Source organism: Entelurus aequoreus, linkage group LG23 (assembly GCF_033978785.1).
Source record: "Entelurus aequoreus isolate RoL-2023_Sb linkage group LG23, RoL_Eaeq_v1.1, whole genome shotgun sequence".
NCBI lineage: Eukaryota > Metazoa > Chordata > Actinopteri > Syngnathiformes > Syngnathidae > Entelurus > Entelurus aequoreus.
Window position 1 is genome coordinate 9,523,381 of NC_084753.1, and position 21,443 is coordinate 9,544,823.

Below are 21,443 nucleotides of genomic sequence, written 5' to 3' on the forward strand. Positions count from 1 at the left end.
AAAACAAATCTGTCTGGAGCCGCAAAAAATTAAAAGTCTTATATAAGTGTTATAATGAAGACAACACATGATGTAAGTGTCTATATTAGCTATATTAGCCTACTATCAAAATGACTTTAAAAGTCTTATATAAGTGTTATTAAGAAGGCAACACGTGATGTAAGTGTCTATATTAGCTATATTAGCCTACTATCAAAATGACTTTAAAAGTCTTATATAAGTGTTACAATGAAGACAACAGATGATGTAAGTGTCTATATTAGCTATATTAGCCTACTATCAAAATGACTGTGTCGCAGGCTGAAGCAAATCTTGGTTGACAGAAATGTTGAAATGTAATATTTATTCTACACATTTTTACAACATTAGAAAACATTAGTAAATTAGAGGCTACTCAGAAGGTGAGATAACTCCTGGAAATGACTAACTTAGAATGGCCAAAAGTATAGATGTGTGTGTCCAAGTGGAATGAAACTGTCTTCTTCTAATGGATTTATTACAATCTTTGCAAACTAGGTAATGTTTGCTGTGGTCTGGAACAACATGGCACACAAACAACTATGAGAAATGCAGCCAATATTACATACAAATAATGTGTCATGAAACATGCAAATATAAATTAAATACACAGAGGACATAAGTAAAGAAAATTAAATCATCTCAAATATGCCTACAAAGGAGGCATAATGATGCAATATGTACATACAGCTAGCCTAAATAGCATGTTAGCATTGCTTAGCTTGCAGTCATGCACTGACCAAATATGCCTGATTAGCACGCCAACAAGTCAATAACATCAACAAAGCTCACCTTTGTGCATCCACACACAGTATAAAACTGGACAAAATGAGACAAAGGAGTGGAAGATTTTACATGTAAACAAACTGTTGTGTCACAGTCCACACTATGGTGAGTTCAAGAATCGCCAAAATGAGTAGGACAAAAGGATGTTGACCAAAAAGTCATCAGTGAAGCATACACACAAACATATTCAACAGTGGTAGTTCTAACAACTGGGAAGGTTTGTGTCAGAAACCATATTAAAACTAAATATATATTTTTTTACATTTTCAATCCTTTTCTAAAAATCCTTGAGGGAGCCACTAGGGCGGCACTAAAGAGGATGGAGTAGTTGAATATATTCACGTGTATTGATTGTTACAAGTGAACCCTCTGAGCGCAGCTACAGTATAACTGCACAAAATGAAACTAAAAATATGTCTTTATTCAATGAAAGGACCCTGATTTCAGGTTTAGTTGCTTTAATTTTTGTGTAACACATTTTGTATTTGTTATAATAAGTGAAAATAACCTGAATCCATCATCAGGGTGAAGCCAGCAGACTGACTTGTTCTGGTGTAGGATTCTTATATTAAGTACAGTAAATAGTATATCATGTATCTCATCTGACACTTTTTAGTGGCCAAAGTGAAAAATAAACACTATATTTCAGGCAAATTTGGTTTATAATATTTTTAATTATTAAATGAAAACAAATGGTGATCTTCTCAGTTTTGTGTGCTAAGAATTCATCATCACTTTGAGTTTTGTGCAGCATACTTCCTGAAGTAAAAGCCTAGTTGCTTGGTTTGTGATGCAAAACATTAAAAAACTGATCAAAATAATCTCATGTTTCTGATTTTCAGAGCCTTCTTTGGCATTCACTCACTCACCAGGCAGCGTGGACTTGACGGATGCCCAGGAAAGCTCCCCAATGTGGCCTCCCCCTCACAGCATGGGGTCTGAAGTCTCAAGTCTTCCTCCGGAGCTGACGCCACTCTGCTTTCTGATATCCTCAAATCCATTGTTCTATAGTCTGGCATCACAGAGGGCTGTGTCCAAGATCAGGAAGTTGGAAGCAATCATTGGAGAAGATCCTGGTAAGTTCAGTAACATTACAAAACCCAAAAGCAGTGAAGTTGTCAGGTTGTGTAAAAGGTAAATAAAAAGAGAATACAACAAATCCTTTTCAACTTATATTCAATTGAATAGACTGCAAAGACAAGATATTTCATGTTCACACTGACAAACTTTGTTACTTTTGGCAAATATTAGCTCATTTGGAATTTGATGGCTGCAACATGTTTCAAAAAAACCTGGCACAAGTGGCAAAAAAGAGTGATAAAGTTGAGGAATGCTCATCAAAGACTTATTTGGAACATCCCACAGGTGAACCGGCTAATTGGGAACAGGTGGGTGCCATGATTGGGTATAAAAGTAGATTCCATGAAATGCTCAGTCGTTCACAAACAAGGATGGGGCGAGGGTCACCACTTTGTCAACAAATGCCTGAGCAAATTGTTGAACAGTTTAAGAACAACCTTTCTCAAGCAGCTATTGTAAGGAATTGAGGGATTTCACCATCTACGCTCCGTAATATCATCAAAGGGTTGAGAGAATGTGGAGAAATCACTGCATGTAAGCAGCTAAGCCCGTGACCTTCCATCCCTCAGGCTGTACTGCATCAACAAGCCACATCAGTGTGTAAAGGATATCACCACATGGGCTCAGGAACACTTCAGAAAACCACTGTCAGTAACTACAGTTGGTCGCTACATCTGTAAGTGCAAGTTAAAACTCTCCTATGCAAGGCGAAAACCGTTTATCAACAACACCCAGAAACGCCGTCGGCTTCGCTGGGCCTGAGCTCATCTAAGATGGACTGATGCAAAGTGGAAAAGTGTTCTGTGGTCTGACGAGTCCACATTTCAAATTGTTTTCGGAAACTGTGGACGTGGTGTCCTCCGGACCAAAGAGGAAAAGAACCATCCGGATTGTTATAGGTGCAAAGTGTAAAAGGCAGCATGTGTGATGGTATGGGGGTGTATTAGTGGCCAAGACATGGGTAACTTACACATCTGTGAAGGCACCATTAATGCTGAAAGGTACATACAGCTTTTGGAGCAACATATGTTGCCATCCAAGCAACGTTACCATGGACGCCCCTGCTTATTTCAGCAAGACAATGCCAAGCCACGTGTTACATCAACGTGGCTTCATAGTAAAAGAGTGCGGGTACTAGACTGGCCTGCCTGTAGTCCAGACCTGTCTCCCATTGAAAAATATGAAGCCTAAAATAGCAGAAGGGAGACCCCCGGACTGTTGAACAACTTAAGCTGTACATCAAGCAAGAATGGGAAAGAATCCAACTTCAACAATTAGTTTCCTCACTTCCCAAACCTTTACTGAGTGTTGTTAAAAGGAAAGGCCATGTAACACAGTGGTGAACATGCCCTTTCCCAACTACTTTGTCACGTGTTGCAGCCATGAAATTCTAAGTTAATTGTTATTTGCAACAAAAAAACACAAAGTTTATGAGTTTGAACATGAAATATGTTGTCTTTGTAGCATATTCAACTGAATATGGCTTGAAAAGGATTTGCAAATCATTGTATTCCGTTTATATTTACATCTAACACCATTTCCCAACTCATATGGAAACGGGGTTTGTACATTGTACCATGATGGCACTGGTGCCCACGCAGATAGTAGAAAACTAAACCAAAAAACTAAAACTCCCTTTCGCTGCTCGGCATGGAGCTCAAATGCTCAGGGCGAAAAAAATGCTTAAACATTTGATGATTAAATTTCAGCTGGAAACACGCAGACTCAACCACCTGCAACTAGGTGATGTTGTGCCAGTAATCAACTTTATTTTCTATCACTTCATATGCAAGCCTTGCATGTAGCATAAACTAGCAAATACCTTTGTAACGCTAGTCGCCACAATCTTTTCTTAAGTACTGTATTTTCTGGACCATAGGGCGCACCGGATCATAAGGTGCACTGCCGATGAGCGGGTCTATTCGGGTCTATTTTCATACAAAAGGTGCACCGTAATAAAGGGCACATTAAAGGAGTCTTATTATTAGGGACAGAGTCCCTTTGGGACAGAGGACCCTATTGTATTTGTAAGGTTTTATTATTATACCGCCGCCTCTTTGAGCTCTAATTTGACCCCCTTAACATGCTTCAAAACTCACCAAATTGGACACACACATCAGAGCTGGCGAAAATTGCGATCTAATCAAAAAACCAAACCCCAAAACACAAAATTGCGCTCTAGCGCCCCCTAGGAAGAAAACACAGGCAAAACTGCCTGTAACTCCCAGTAGGAATGCTGTAGAGACATGAAACAAAAACCTCTATGTAGGTCTCACTTAGACCTACATTTCATACACTGACAACCCCCAGCAAAAATCAACAGGAAGTTTGCAATTCCACCTTCAAAACAAAAAACAGTCACCTTTTTTCAAACATTATCTCCTCTGAGCGCGTTTGTCGTGTCGGCTTCAAACTAGCACAGGAGAGAGATTGAACCCTTCTGATTAAAAGTTGATGAAAGAGTTTTAAGTACTGCTCCGGTTTGGATTTTATGAGCCCTCAAAGTCGGTCCCATCCATCGCTGCTTGCAGCTTTAATTATGATTATTTTCTAAATGTAAAAGACTTCCTTGTGGTCTACATAACATGTAATGCTGGTTCTTTGCTCAAAATGTTGCATAGATGAGGTTTTACTCATCATCTTCAACTCACTTTCTGACAGTCTCTTCAGGATGCGTCTTATTTACGTGCCTCCACTTGGACAGCGTCATCTTTGTTGTAGTGGTGTAGCGTGCATGGACGGGAGTGGAAGAAGTGTCAAAAGATGGCACTAACTGTTTTAATGACATTCACACTTTACTTCAATCAATAACGGAGCAGCATCTCCTCATCCGTGGCTCACTAGTGCAACAACAACACCCGTGACCGGAACTCTCTAATAAGTAAAGTTCCTTGGGTGAATAATGTAAAGTCACTATACCGGTATGTTTTAGTGCTTTCATGGTGAGTTTACTGACAGATATAAGTAAGAACTTTACACTACTTTATATTAGAAATGGCAACAGTGGAGGATGAATGTCACATAACAAGAAAATAGAGAAAAAGAAGAAGCTTATCAACTACGGTGTCGGTACGGACTACAATGGCAGACGCGTGCACATTTTCAGGGCTTATGCAGATCCCAAATACAGATCAGCAGGTATCAGATGGTAAGAAAAGTTGGTTTTGCATAATATTGTGAAACAAAACAGCAAATAATATGTCTTAGCTTATACACACAGCATAATAATACTCCTATGTTGAAGCACAGTACAATCCATCAAGTGGTGTGGCTTCATAGCTTACCAAAGTTATACTAAAACATTTTGATAGATTTTTGAGTGCCGTGTGTAATGTTCTATATTTTCAATGGAACATATACAATGTTGGTGTTGTTTACTTGAGTCATATTGGCATCATAGTGCAGTCTACATGTATCTCTTATGTGTGACTGCCATCTACTGGTCACACTTATCATTACACCATGTACCAAATAAAATAGCTTCGAGGTCGGTAAGCACAACCAGAATGATGGCGTACATTAGGTGCAGCGGGTTATAAGGCGCACTGTCGAGTTTTCAGGAAATGAAAGGATTTTAAGTGTGCCTTATAGTCTGAAAAATTCAGTATATATATTTTTTACATATTTCCATCTATCTTCTTACGCTTATCCAAAGTGGGGCCACGGGGGCAGCAGCCTAAGCAGAGAAGCCCAGACTTCCCTCTCCTTAGCTACTTTGTCCATGTCTTTCTGTGGAATCCTGAGGCGTTCCCAGACCAGCTGATAGACATAGTCTCTCCAACGTGTCCTGGGTCTGCCCCCGTGGTCTACTACCGGTCGGACGTGCCCTAAACACCTCCTCTCCATGTGTTCTTCGGGTACTCAAGCTACCTCCAAAAAGCATGCATGTTAGGTGAATTGGAGACTGAATGGGCGTGTAAATGTTTGCTTTTGTTAACCTTTTTTTTTTTTGAAAACAGGTCAACGAGGAATCAAAGCTTTGTTTATCCAAGATGAACTTATCCGCTCCTGTCTGGCACTCTCCCATGCCTCATCTGTTGCCATAACAACAGGCTTTCCCACACACTACATGCACAGGTACATGCATCTTTCAAAAACATCCCATTACACCATCTAGACCACACCTGGGCAAAATAGGGCCCGCATTAACATTCTCAATCTGGCCCGCAGGATGTTCTACATCATTATTTTACAGCTTTAACATGAAAAGTGTATTTGCCATTATGATGTTTTTAAATGATTAAGTCTTGAACTCTAGAAAGTATTTCAATGGTTGAAATCTGCACTTTTGAGTGTTCTTATTACTGTAATGTACATCACAGGAACTAAGCAGAGCAGCCAGCCCCAAACACATGTGTCAGGAACACATTTTTACTTCATAATATATCATATTGTAGATGTTTATTACACTTTGCATTCATATTGTGCTGGTTCTTACATTGTTGTTGTGTTTTGCTTGATTGTAAAAGATACGCAACTATGGAGGAGCTGCTCTGAGAAGTCAAATATGTTGTTAATATTCACTCTTTTATTGTTCATAGTTAATATTAAATCCCACTTTCTTTATTTTCACGTACATTTTGGGTGTCCCATTCTGTAAAAAACTGTAAAATTCCATTCCGTTTTTTTGAGGTGGTCTGTCATAATGTTTTTAGAACTCTATGGGACATTGTGACTTTTGGTATTAGTGGAAAAACACACATACTGTACAGCAGATATTTACATCTAAATGTGTACATATCATTTATACACACATGCACATTGGCCCCCCCGGACACATTTTTTCTCTCAATGTGGCCCCCGAGTCCAAATATTTGCCCAGCTCTGGTGTATGCAGACACTGCTGCGTTGTGCTAACAAACAACCCTGGTGTTTAACAGAGGACGAGCAGGTTGTAGTCTAGTCATACGAGCACACACACACACTGCTAAAAATGTAAAGATGTCCACACAGTTTGTGACGTCACCAGTGAATTAGTCATGTGACCCGTGGGGTGCCTCCAACATAATTGTAAAGATCTGACAGTATGATTGCTGCTGTTTTGCCACCACCTTGTGGACAAGGCGAGTATTTCAGGTTAATGAGCATGTATTTTCAATTGGAAGTTTTTATATATGACTCAATCCAAACAACGTTTTCCACTCATGGTGTAAGTAAAGCAACTTGACTGATACACATGCTCACACATAACACAACCTGATCACTCAACTTTGTGGGTAATATAAAAAACAACAACAACAACACCCAAGCACTTAACAAAGTTCGCTATAACAGCCATTTAAATCAACTACAATGCATGATGGGAACAATGCAAAACACTCTCCACATTTAGTCATGTTTGGCGCTAATTAGCTGTTGTTTAGCTATTTGTGTCTAGTAACAAAACTTTCAGGAGGTCCACACAGAAGTAAACAAGGTATTAACTATATAGCATTTATATTAATATGATATATATATATATATATATATATATATATATATATATATATATATATATATATATATATATATATATATATATATATATAAATCCCCTGAAGAGCAGGGAAACTTGCAAAACCGGCTGGTAGGGCTGAAATAGACTGTTTTTTCCCTTACCTAACGCATATACATATGTATATGAGAGTATATACAGTATATACAAACCCCGTTTCCATATGAGTTGGGAAATGGTGTTAGATGTAAATATAAACGGAATACAATGATTTGCAAATCCTTTTCAAGCCATATTCAGTTGAATATGCTACAAAGACAACATATTTCATGTTCAAACTCATAAACATTTTTTTTTTGTGCAAATAATCATTAACTTTGGAATTTGATGGCAGCAACACGTGCCAAAGTAGTTGGGAAAGGTGGCAATAAATACTGATAAAGTTGAGGAATGCTCATCAAAGACTTATTTGGAACATCCCACAGGTGTGCAGGCTAATTGGGAACAGGTGGGTGCCATGATTGGGTATAAAAGTAGATTCCATGAAATGCTCAGTCATTCACAAACAAGGATGGGGCGAGGGTCACCACTTTGTCAACAAATGCCTGAGCAAATTGTTGAACAGTTTAAGAACAACCTTTCTCAAGCAGCTATTGCAAGGAATTTAGGGATTTCACCATCTACGCTCCGTAATATCATCAAAGAGAATGTGGAGAAATCACTGCACGTAAGCAGCTAAGCCCGTGACCTTCCATCCCTCAGGCTGTACTGCATCAACATCAGTGTGTAAAGGATATCACCACATGGGCTCAGGAACACTTCAGAAACCCACTGTCAGTAACTACAGTTGGTCGCTACATCTGTAAGTGCAAGTTAAAACTCTCCTATGCAAGGCAAAAACCGTTTATCAACAACACCCAGAAACGCCGTCGGCTTTGCTGGGCCTGAGCGTCATCTAAGATGGACTGATACAAAGTGGAAAAGTGTTCTGTGTCTCCTCAGTTCCCAAACGTTTACTGAGTGTTGTTAAAAGGAAAGGCCATGTAACACAGTGGTGAACATGCCCTTTCCCAACTACTTTGGCACGTGTTGCAGCCATGAAATTCTAAGTTAATGATTATTTGCAAAAAAAAAAAAAAGTTTATGAGTTTGAACATGAAATATGTTGTCTTTGTAGCATATTCAACTGAATATGGCTTGAAAAGGATTTGCAAATCATTGTATTCCGTTTATATTTACATCTAACACCATTTACCAACTCATATGGAAACGGGGTTTGTATATTTGCAATTTAAATTCAAATGATGATGCATGCTACAAAGTCTTAAAATGTAAACGTTATCATCTTCAAATGATGATGCTACATAGTCTTAAAATGTTAACATTTGCTATAACTTTGTTTTGACATTTTGCCTTCAGCCCTCCCGATGAGACTGATGGCCCACCTGGAGCTATTGCCATGGCGACCATGCTCCTTTCCCTGGGCAAGAAAGTTACAATGGTGATGGACAGGAGAGCCTTAGAGATGAATCAGGCCATCATTGATGAAGCTGTGAAGAAAGGTGGGAGTTTAGTGGTGAAGATTGAGATTGAAGTGGTACGTCCACCTAGGACTACATTGTGTTCCTCCTAACTGTCCTATCTTCCAGCAGCCCCGCCCACTGACATTCATTGAAAACTATTTAACCCCAAAGCCCCACAACTGGAACATGCAACATGCCCTTTTTAAAAAGAGCAGCAAACTTTCAAGCCAGTGGTATAGCCTACTATCAAAATGACTTTAAAAGTCTTATATAAGTGTTATAATGAAGGCAACACATGATGTAAGTGACTATATTAGCCTACTATCAAAATGACTTTAAAAGTCTTATATAAGTGTTATAATGAAGGCAACACATGATGTAAGTGTCTATATTAGCTATATTAGCCTACTATCAAAATGACTTTAAAAGTCTTATATAAGTGTTATAATGAAGGCAACACATGATGTAAGTGTCTATATTAGCCTACTATCAAAATGACTTTAAAAGTCTTATATAAGTGTTATAATGAAGACAACACATGATGTAAGTGTCTATATTAGCCTACTATCAAAATGACTTTAAAAGTCTTATATAAGTGTTATAATGAAGACAACACATGATGTAAGTGTCTATATTAGCCTACTATCAAAATGACTTTAAAAGTCTTATATAAGTGTTACAATGAAGACAACACATGATGTAAGTGTCTATATTAGCCTATTATCAAAATGACTTTAAAAGTCTTATATAAGTGTTATAATGAAGGCAACACATGATGTAAGTGTCTATATTAGCCTACTATCAAAATGACTTTAAAAGTCTTATATAAGTGTTATAATGAAGACAACACATGATGTAAGTGTCTATATTAGCCTACTATCAAAATGACTTTAAAAGTCTTATATAAGTGTTATAATGAAGACAACACATGATGTAAGTGTCTATATTAGCCTACTATCAAAATGACTTTAAAAGTCTTATATAAGTGTTACAATGAAGACAACACATGATGTAAGTGTCTATATTAGCCTACTATCAAAATGACTTTAAAAGTCTTATATAAGTGTTACAATGAAGACAACACATGATGTAAGTGTCTATATTAGTTATATTAGCCTACTATCAAAATGACTTTAAAAGTCTTATATAAGTGTTATAATGAAGACAACACATGATGTAAGTGTCTATATTAGCCTACTATCAAAATGACTTTAAAAGTCGTATATAAGTGTTACAATGAAGACAACACATGATGTAAGTGTCTATATTAGCCTACTATCAAAATGACTTTAAAAGTCTTATATAAGTGTTATAATGAAGACAACACATGATGTAAGTGTCTATATTAGCCTACTATCAAAATGACTTTAAAATTCTTATATAAGTGTTATAATGAAGACAACACATGATGTAAGTGTCTATATTAGTTATATTAGCCTACTATCAAAATGACTTTAAAAGTCTTATATAAGTGTTATAATGAAGACAACACATGATGTAAGTGTCTATATTAGCCTACTATCAAAATGACTTTAAAAGTCTTATATAAGTGTTATAATGAAGACAACACATGATGTAAGTGTCTATATTAGCCTACTATCAAAATGACTTTAAAAGTCTTATATAAGTGTTATAATGAAGACAACACATGATGTAAGTGTCTATATTAGCTATATTAGCCTACTATCAAAATGACTTTAAAAGTCTTATATAAGTGTTATAATGAAGACAACACATGATGTAAGTGTCTATATTAGCCTACTATCAAAATGACTTTAAAAGTCTTATATAAGTGTTATAATGAAGACAACACATGATGTAAGTGTCTATATTAGCCTACTATCAAAATGACTTTAAAAGTCTTATATAAGTGTTATAATGAAGACAACACATGATGTAAGTGTCTATATTAGTTATATTAGCCTACTATCAAAATGACTTTAAAAGTCTTATATAAGTGTTATAATGAAGGCAACACATGATGTAAGTGACTATATTAGCCTACTATCAAAATGACTTTAAAAGTCTTATATAAGTGTTATAATGAAGGCAACACATGATGTAAGTGTCTATATTAGCTATATTAGCCTACTATCAAAATGACTTTAAAAGTCTTATATAAGTGTTATAATGAAGACAACACATGATGTAAGTGTCTATATTAGCCTACTATCAAAATGACTTTAAAAGTCTTATATAAGTGTTATAATGAAGACAACACATGATGTAAGTGTCTATATTAGCCTACTATCAAAATGACTTTAAAAGTCTTATATAAGTGTTACAATGAAGACAACACATGATGTAAGTGTCTATATTAGCCTATTATCAAAATGACTTTAAAAGTCTTATATAAGTGTTATAATGAAGGCAACACATGATGTAAGTGTCTATATTAGCCTACTATCAAAATGACTTTAAAAGTCTTATATAAGTGTTATAATGAAGACAACACATGATGTAAGTGTCTATATTAGCCTACTATCAAAATGACTTTAAAAGTCTTATATAAGTGTTATAATGAAGACAACACATGATGTAAGTGTCTATATTAGCCTACTATCAAAATGACTTTAAAAGTCTTATATAAGTGTTACAATGAAGACAACACATGATGTAAGTGTCTATATTAGCCTACTATCAAAATGACTTTAAAAGTCTTATATAAGTGTTACAATGAAGACAACACATGATGTAAGTGTCTATATTAGTTATATTAGCCTACTATCAAAATGACTTTAAAAGTCTTATATAAGTGTTATAATGAAGACAACACATGATGTAAGTGTCTATATTAGCCTACTATCAAAATGACTTTAAAAGTCGTATATAAGTGTTACAAAGAAGACAACACATGATGTAAGTGTCTATATTAGCCTACTATCAAAATGACTTTAAAAGTCTTATATAAGTGTTATAATGAAGACAACACATGATGTAAGTGTCTATATTAGCCTACTATCAAAATGACTTTAAAATTCTTATATAAGTGTTATAATGAAGACAACACATGATGTAAGTGTCTATATTAGTTATATTAGCCTACTATCAAAATGACTTTAAAAGTCTTATATAAGTGTTATAATGAAGACAACACATGATGTAAGTGTCTATATTAGCCTACTATCAAAATGACTTTAAAAGTCTTATATAAGTGTTATAATGAAGACAACACATGATGTAAGTGTCTATATTAGCCTACTATCAAAATGACTTTAAAAGTCTTATATAAGTGTTATAATGAAGACAACACATGATGTAAGTGTCTATATTAGCTATATTAGCCTACTATCAAAATGACTTTAAAAGTCTTATATAAGTGTTATAATGAAGACAACACATGATGTAAGTGTCTATATTAGCCTACTATCAAAATGACTTTAAAAGTCTTATATAAGTGTTATAATGAAGACAACACATGATGTAAGTGTCTATATTAGCTATATTAGCCTACTATCAAAATGACTGTGTCGCAGGCTGACGCAAATCTTTGTTGACAGAAATGTTGAAATGTAATATTTATTCTACACATTTTTACAACATTGGAACACATTAGTAAAACTTCTCAGAGGATGAGATAACTCCTGGTAATGACTGTCTTAGAATGGTCAAAGGTATAGATGTGTGTGTCCAAGTTAAATGAAACTGTCTTCTTCTAATGGATTTATTACAATCTTTACAAGCTGGGTAACTTTTGCTGTGGTCTGGAACAACATGGCACACAAACAACTATGAGAAATGCTGACAATATTACATACAGATAATGTGTCGTGAAACATGCAAATATAAATTAAATACACAGAGGACATAAGTAAAGGATATTAAATGAGCTCAAATATAGCTACAAACACCTTTGTGCATTCACGCACAGTATAAAACGTTTGGTGGACAAAATGAGACAAAGAAGGAGTGACATAAAACACGTCTTTCTGTGGCAGCGTCGGAGAAAGTTGTACATGTAAACAAACTGTTGAGTAACAGTCCACACAACGGTGAGTTCAAGGGCCGCTGAAATGAGTAGGACAAAACGGCGCTCGCCAGATAGTGTCATCAGTGAAGCATAAACACAAACATATTCAACATATTAACAATTAGGAAGGTTTGTGTCGTGTTTGTCCTCCTACACAAACCTTATTACAACAAAATATTTAATTGATATTTTTTCCATTTCCATACATTTTTGAAGACGCTCCGTGAGTTGCTGACCCCCGGTCTAGGAGGGAACATATACAAATACCGGCACTGCATGAGGGAACATATACAAATACCGGCACTGCAGGAGGGAACATATACAAATACCGGCACTGCAGGAGGGAACATATACAAATACCGGCACTGCAGGAGGGAACATATACAAATACCGGCACTGCATGAGGGAACATATACAAATACCGGCACTGCAGGATGGAACATATACAAATACCGGCACTGCAGGAGGGAACATATACAAATACCGGCACTGCAGGAGGGAACATATACAAATACCGGCACTGCAGGAGGGAACATATACAAATACCGGCACTGCATGAGGGAACATATACAAATACCGGCACTGCAGGAGGGAACATATACAAATACCGGCACTGCATGAGGGAACATATACAAATACCGGCACTGCAGGAGGGAACATATACAAATACCGGCACTGCAGGAGGGAACATATACAAATACCGGCACTGCAGGAGGGAACATATACAAATACCGGCACTGCAGGAGGGAACATATACAAATACCGGCACTGCAGGAGGGAACATATACAAATACCGGCACTGCAGGAGGGAACATATACAAATACCGGCACTGCAGGAGGGAACATATACAAATACCGGCACTGCATGAGGGAACATATACAAATACCGGCACTGCAGGAGGGAACATATACAAATACCGGCACTGCATGAGGGAACATATACAAATACCGGCACTGCAGGAGGGAACATATACAAATACCGGCACTGCAGGAGGGAACATATACAAATACCGGCACTGCAGGAGGGAACATATACAAATACCGGCACTGCAGGAGGGAACATATACAAATACCGGCACTGCAGGAGGGAACATATACAAATACCGGCAGTGCATGAGGGAACATATACAAATACCGGCACTGCAGGAGGGAACATATACAAATACCGGCACTGCATGAGGGAACATATACAAATACCGGCACTGCAGTTTTATGTCCGTTTCAAAGTCTAAATGAGTATTTTTGATGAATAGTTTAGCTCTATTAAATATAGCAACCAAATGGCTAAGTTAGCAACACTGATTGCTTCTACTGTATAACATAAAAGTGTATAGTACTATTATGGAATACCCTGACACCATTATTTGTTTGTGTTTCATCCAAGTACTATATTCAATAAGAAGACACCGTGTGAAAGTAATAATTGTGTACTTTCATTCTCAGGTGTTCTGAAAAGCACAATTCCACTGGTCACCTTTGAAGAAAGTGGACCAAACTCTGCACTTCAGTTTTTGTGTCACCATGGCGACCCGACTAAGCCCAGGTTTGAAAATGTGACTTGCACCACACATGTTAGTGGTCACTTCATTGACTTGCACCACACATGTTAGTGGTCACTTCATTGACTTGCACCACACATGTTAGTGGTCACTTCATTGACTTGCACCACACATGTTAGTGGTCACTTCATTGACTTGCACCACACATGTTAGTGGTCACTTCATTGACTTGCACCACACATGTTAGTGGTCACTTCATTGACTTGCACCACACATGTTAGTGGTCACTTCATTGACTTGCACCACACATGTTAGTGGTCATGAGCTGCTACTGCACTTCTCCTTGTGTTGAATACACTTTGGTGTGTTCTTGCCTGTCACCACTTCCAGGTTAGTCTTTTTTTCTTTTTATGCACAAGTGTTTTTTCACGACTTTCACACGCTGACAATAAATGTAGCCTTGTCACATGACACCAAGGAAATTGCCGAACAGATCATGGCAGACCAATTGAAATTAATACTACAAACCCCGTTTCCATATGAGTTGGGAAATGGTGTTAGATGTAAATATAAACGGAATACAATGATTTGCAAATCCTTTTCAAGCCATATTCAGTTGAATATGCTACAAAGACAACATATTTCATGTTCTAACTCATAAACTTTTTTTTTTTTTGTGCAAATAATAATGAACTTAGAATTTCATGGCTGCAACACGTGCCAAAGTAGTTGGGAAAGGGCATGTTCACCACTGTGTTACATGGCCTTTCCTTTTAACAACACTCAGTAAAGGTTTGGGAAGTGAGGAGACACATTTTTGAAGTGGAATTCTTTCCCATTCTTGCTTGATGTACAGCTTAAGTTGTTCAACAGTCTCCCTTCTCATATTTTAGCTGCCACACTTTTTCAATGTCTGGACTACAGGCAGGCCAGTCTAGTACCCGCACTCTTTTACTATGAAGCCACGTTGATGTAACACGTGGCTTGGCATTGTCTTGCTGAAATAAGCAGGGGCGTCCATGGTAACGTTGCTTGGATGGCAACATATGTTGCTCCAAAAGCTGTATGTACCTTTCAGCATTAATGGTGCCTTCACAGATGTGTAAGTTACCCATGTCTTGGCCACTAATACACCCCCATACCATCACACATGCTGCCTTTTACAATTTGACACTATAACAATCCGGATGGTTCTTTTCCTCTTTGGTCCGGAGGACACGACGTCCACAGTTTCCGAAAACAATTTGAAATGTGGACTCGTCAGACCACAGAACACTTTTCCACTTTGCATCAGTCCATCTTAGATGAGCTCAGGCCCAGCGAAGCCGACGGCGTTTCTGGGTGTTGTTGATAAACGGTTTTGGCCTTGCATAGGAGAGTTTTAACTTGCACTTACAGATGTAGCGACCAACTGTAGTTATTGACAGTGGGTTTCTGAAGTGTTCCTGAGCCCATGTGGTGATATCCTTTACACACTGGTGTGGCTTGTTGATGCAGTACAGCCTGAGGGATGGAAGGTCACGGGCTTAGCTGCTTACCTGCAGTGATTTCTCCACATTCTCTTTGATGATATTACGGAGCGTAGATGGTGAAATCCCTCAATTCCTTGCAATAGCTGCTTGAGAAAGGTTGTTCTTAAACTGTTCAACAATTTGCTCAGGCATTTGTTGACAAAGTGGTGACCCTCGCCCCATCCTTGTTTGTGAATGACTGAGCATTTCATGGAATCTACTTTTATACCCAATCATGGCACCCACCTGTTCCCAATTAGCCTGCACACCTGTGGGATGTTCCAAATAAGTCTTTGATGAGCATTCCTCAACTTTATCAGTATTTATTGCCACCTTTCCCAACTTCTTTGTCACGTGTTGCTGCCATCAAATTCTAAAGTTAATGATTATTTGCAAAAAAAAATAAAGTTTATGAGTTTGAACATGAAATATGTTGTCTTTGTAGCATATTCAACTGAATATGGCTTGAAAAGGATTTGCAAATCATTGTATTCCGTTTATATTTACATCTAACACCATTTACCAACTCATATGGAAACGGGGTTTGTACATCACATGTCATGTATAGTGGCGATGGTTTCTAAGAACTATGAACTTGTTGCAGGTATGACCACATGGTGGCGATAGAGCGCAGTGGGCGAGCTGCAGATGGGAACTACTACAACATGAGAGGAATAAACATCAAACATCTTGTGGACCCAATTGATGACTTGTTTATTGCTGCAGACAAGCTGGCAGGGATGACAACTACAGGTATGTAACACCTGAGAGACATGGCACACACCAACTACAGGTATGTAACACCTGAGAGACATGGCACACACCAACAACAGGTATGTAACACCTGAGAGACATGGCACACACCAACTACAGGTATGTAACACCTGAGAGACATGGCACACACCAACAACAGGTATGTAACACCTGAGAGACATGGCACACACCAACAACAGGTATGTAACACCTGAGAGACATGGCACACACCAACTACAGGTATGTAACACCTGAGAGACATGGCACACACCAACAACAGGTATGTAACACCTGAGAGACATGGCACACACCAACTACAGGTATGTAACACCTGAGAGACATGGCACACACCAACAACAGGTATGTAACACCTGAGAGACATGGCACACACCAACTACAGGTATGTAACACCTGAGAGACATGGCACACACCAACTACAGGTATGTAACACCTGAGAGACATGGCACACACCAACAACAGGTATGTAACACCTGAGAGACATGGCACACACCAACTACAGGTATGTAACACCTGAGAGACATGGCACACACCAACAACAGGTATGTAACACCTGAGAGACATGGCACACACCAACTACAGGTATGTAACACCTGAGAGACATGGCACACACCAACTACAGGTATGTAACACCTGAGAGACATGGCACACACCAACTACAGGTATGTAACACCTGAGAGACATGGCACACACCAACAACAGGTATGTAACACCTGAGAGACATGGCACACACCAACAACAGGTATGTAACACCTGAGAGACATGGCACACACCAACTACAGGTATGTAACACCTGAGAGACATGGCACACACCAACTACAGGTATGTAACACCTGAGAGACATGGCACACACCAACTACAGGTATGTAACACCTGAGAGACATGGCACACACCAACTACAGGTATGTAACACCTGAGAGACATGGCACACACCAACAACAGGTATGTAACACCTGAGAGACATGGCACACACCAACTACAGGTATGTAACACCTGAGAGACATGGCACACACCAACAACAGGTATGTAACACCTGAGAGACATGGCACACACCAACAACAGGTATGTAACACCTGAGAGACATGGCACACACCAACAACAGGTATGTAACACCTGAGAGACATGGCACACACCAACTACAGGTATGTAACACCTGAGAGACATGGCACACAACAACTACAGGTATGTAACACCTGAGAGACATGGCACACACCAACAACAGGTATGTAACACCTGAGACATGGCACACACCAACAACAGGTATGTAACACCTGAGAGACATGGCACACACCAACTACAGGTATGTAACACCTGAGAGACATGGCACACACCAACTACAGGTATGTAACACCTGAGAGACATGGCACACACCAACAACAGGTATGTAACACCTGAGAGACATGGCACACACCAACTACAGGTATGTAACACCTGAGAGACATGGCACACACCAACTACAGGTATGTAACACCTGAGAGACATGGCACACACCAACAACAGGTATGTAACACCTGAGAGACATGGCACACACCAACTACAGGTATGTAACACCTGAGAGACATGGCACACACCAACAACAGGTATGTAACACCTGAGAGACATGGCACACACCAACTACAGGTATGTAACACCTGAGAGACATGGCACACACCAACTACAGGTATGTAACACCTGAGAGACATGGCACACACCAACTACAGGTATGTAACACCTGAGAGACATGGCACACACCAACAACAGGTATGTAACACCTGAGAGACATGGCACACACCAACAACAGGTATGTAACACCTGAGAGACATGGCACACACCAACTACAGGTATGTAACACCTGAGAGACATGGCACACACCAACTACAGGTATGTAACACCTGAGAGACATGGCACACACCAACTACAGGTATGTAACACCTGAGAGACATGGCACACACCAACTACAGGTATGTAACACCTGAGAGACATGGCACACACCAACAACAGGTATGTAACACCTGAGAGACATGGCACACACCAACTACAGGTATGTAACACCTGAGAGACATGGCACACACCAACAACAGGTATGTAACACCTGAGAGACATGGCACACACCAACAACAGGTATGTAACACCTGAGAGACATGGCACACACCAACAACAGGTATGTAACACCTGAGAGACATGGCACACACCAACTACAGGTATGTAACACCTGAGAGACATGGCACACACCAACTACAGGTATGTAACACCTGAGAGACATGGCACACACCAACAACAGGTATGTAACACCTGAGACATGGCACACACCAACAACAGGTATGTAACACCTGAGAGACATGGCACACACCAACAACAGGTATGTAACACCTGAGAGACATGGCACACACCAACAACAGGTATGTAACACCTGAGAGACATGGCACACACCAACAACAGGTATGTAACACCTGAGAGACATGGCACACACCAACAACAGGTATGTAACACCTGAGAGACATGGCACACACCAACTACAGGTATGTAACACCTGAGAGACATGGCACACACCAACTACAGGTATGTAACACCTGAGAGACATGGCACACACCAACAACAGGTATGTAACACCTGAGAGACATGGCACACACCAACAACAGGTATGTAACACCTGAGAGACATGGCACACACCAACAACAGGTATGTAACACCTGAGAGACATGGCACACACCAACTACAGGTATGTAACACCTGAGAGACATGGCACACACCAACAACAGGTATGTAACACCTGAGAGACATGGCACACACCAACTACAGGTATGTAACACCTGAGAGACATGGCACACACCAACTACAGGTATGTAACACCTGAGAGACATGGCACACACCAACAACAGGTATGTAACACCTGAGAGACATGGCACACACCAACTACAGGTATGTAACACCTGAGAGACATGGCACACACCAACAACAGGTATGTAACACCTGAGAGACATGGCACACACCAACTACAGGTATGTAACACCTGAGAGACATGGCACACACCAACTACAGGTATGTAACACCTGAGAGACATGGCACACACCAACTACAGGTATGTAACACCTGAGAGACATGGCACACACCAACAACAGGTATGTAACACCTGAGAGACATGGCACACACCAACAACAGGTATGTAACACCTGAGAGACATGGCACACACCAACTACAGGTATGTAACACCTGAGAGACATGGCACACACCAACAACAGGTATGTAACACCTGAGAGACATGGCACACACCAACTACAGGTATGTAACACCTGAGAGACATGGCACACACCAACTACAGGTATGTAACACCTGAGAGACATGGCACACACCAACAACAGGTATGTAACACCTGAGAGACATGGCACACACCAACAACAGGTATGTAACACCTGAGAGACATGGCACACACCAACTACAGGTATGTAACACCTGAGAGACATGGCACACACCAACAACAGGTATGTAACACCTGAGAGACATGGCACACACCAACAACAGGTATGTAACACCTGAGAGACATGGCACACACCAACAACAGGTATGTAACACCTGAGAGACATGGCACACACCAACTACAGGTATGTAACACCTGAGAGACATGGCACACACCAACAACAGGTATGTAACACCTGAGAGACATGGCACACACCAACAACAGGTATGTAACACCTGAGAGACATGGCACACACCAACTACAGGTATGTAACACCTGAGAGACATGGCACACACCAACAACAGGTATGTAACACCTGAGAGACATGGCACACACCAACTACAGGTATGTAACACCTGAGAGACATGGCACACACCAACTACAGGTATGTAACACCTGAGAGACATGGCACACACCAACAACAGGTATGTAACACCTGAGAGACATGGCACACACCAACAACAGGTATGTAACACCTGAGAGACATGGCACACACCAACAACAGGTATGTAACACCTGAGAGACATGGCACACACCAACTACAGGTATGTAACACCTGAGAGACATGGCACACACCAACAACAGGTATGTAACACCTGAGAGACATGGCACACACCAACTACAGGTATGTAACACCTGAGAGACATGGCACACACCAACTACAGGTATGTAACACCTGAGAGACATGGCACACACCAACAACAGGTATGTAACACCTGAGAGACATGGCACACACCAACTACAGGTATGTAACACCTGAGAGACATGGCACACACCAACAACAGGTATGTAACACCTGAGAGACATGGCACACACCAACTACAGGTATGTAACACCTGAGAGACATGGCACACACCAACTACAGGTATGTAACACCTGAGAGACATGGCACACACCAACTACAGGTATGTAACACCTGAGAGACATGGCACACACCAACAACAGGTATGTAACACCTGAGAGACATGGCACACACCAACAACAGGTATGTAACACCTGAGAGACATGGCACACACCAACTACAGGTATGTAACACCTGAGAGACATGGCACACACCAACAACAGGTATGTAACACCTGAGAGACATGGCACACACCAACAACAGGTATGTAACACCTGAGAGACATGGCACACACCAACTACAGGTATGTAACACCTGAGAGACATGGCACACACCAACTACAGGTATGTAACACCTGAGAGACATGGCACACACCAACAACAGGTATGTAACACCTGAGAGACATGGCACACACCAACAACAGGTATGTAACACCTGAGAGACATGGCACACACCAACTACAGGTATGTAACACCTGAGAGACATGGCACACACCAACAACAGGTATGTAACACCTGAGAGACATGGCACACACCAACAACAGGTATGTAACACCTGAGAGACATGGCACACACCA

At 39.7% G+C, this 21,443-nt stretch overlaps 1 protein-coding gene across 1 annotated transcript in view; it reads left to right on the forward strand.

Moving 5' to 3' along the window:
* Positions 1 to 21,443, forward strand: part of dglucy (D-glutamate cyclase) — a 46,099-nt gene that overhangs the window by 15,674 nt on the left and 8,982 nt on the right. The window contains exons 8-12 of the mRNA XM_062034965.1: positions 1,647 to 1,880; positions 5,844 to 5,961; positions 8,738 to 8,880; positions 14,255 to 14,354; positions 16,426 to 16,574. Of these exons, the coding sequence (XP_061890949.1) occupies positions 1,647 to 1,880; positions 5,844 to 5,961; positions 8,738 to 8,880; positions 14,255 to 14,354; positions 16,426 to 16,574 (744 nt within the window). The remainder of the gene's footprint in view (positions 1 to 1,646; positions 1,881 to 5,843; positions 5,962 to 8,737; positions 8,881 to 14,254; positions 14,355 to 16,425; positions 16,575 to 21,443) is intronic.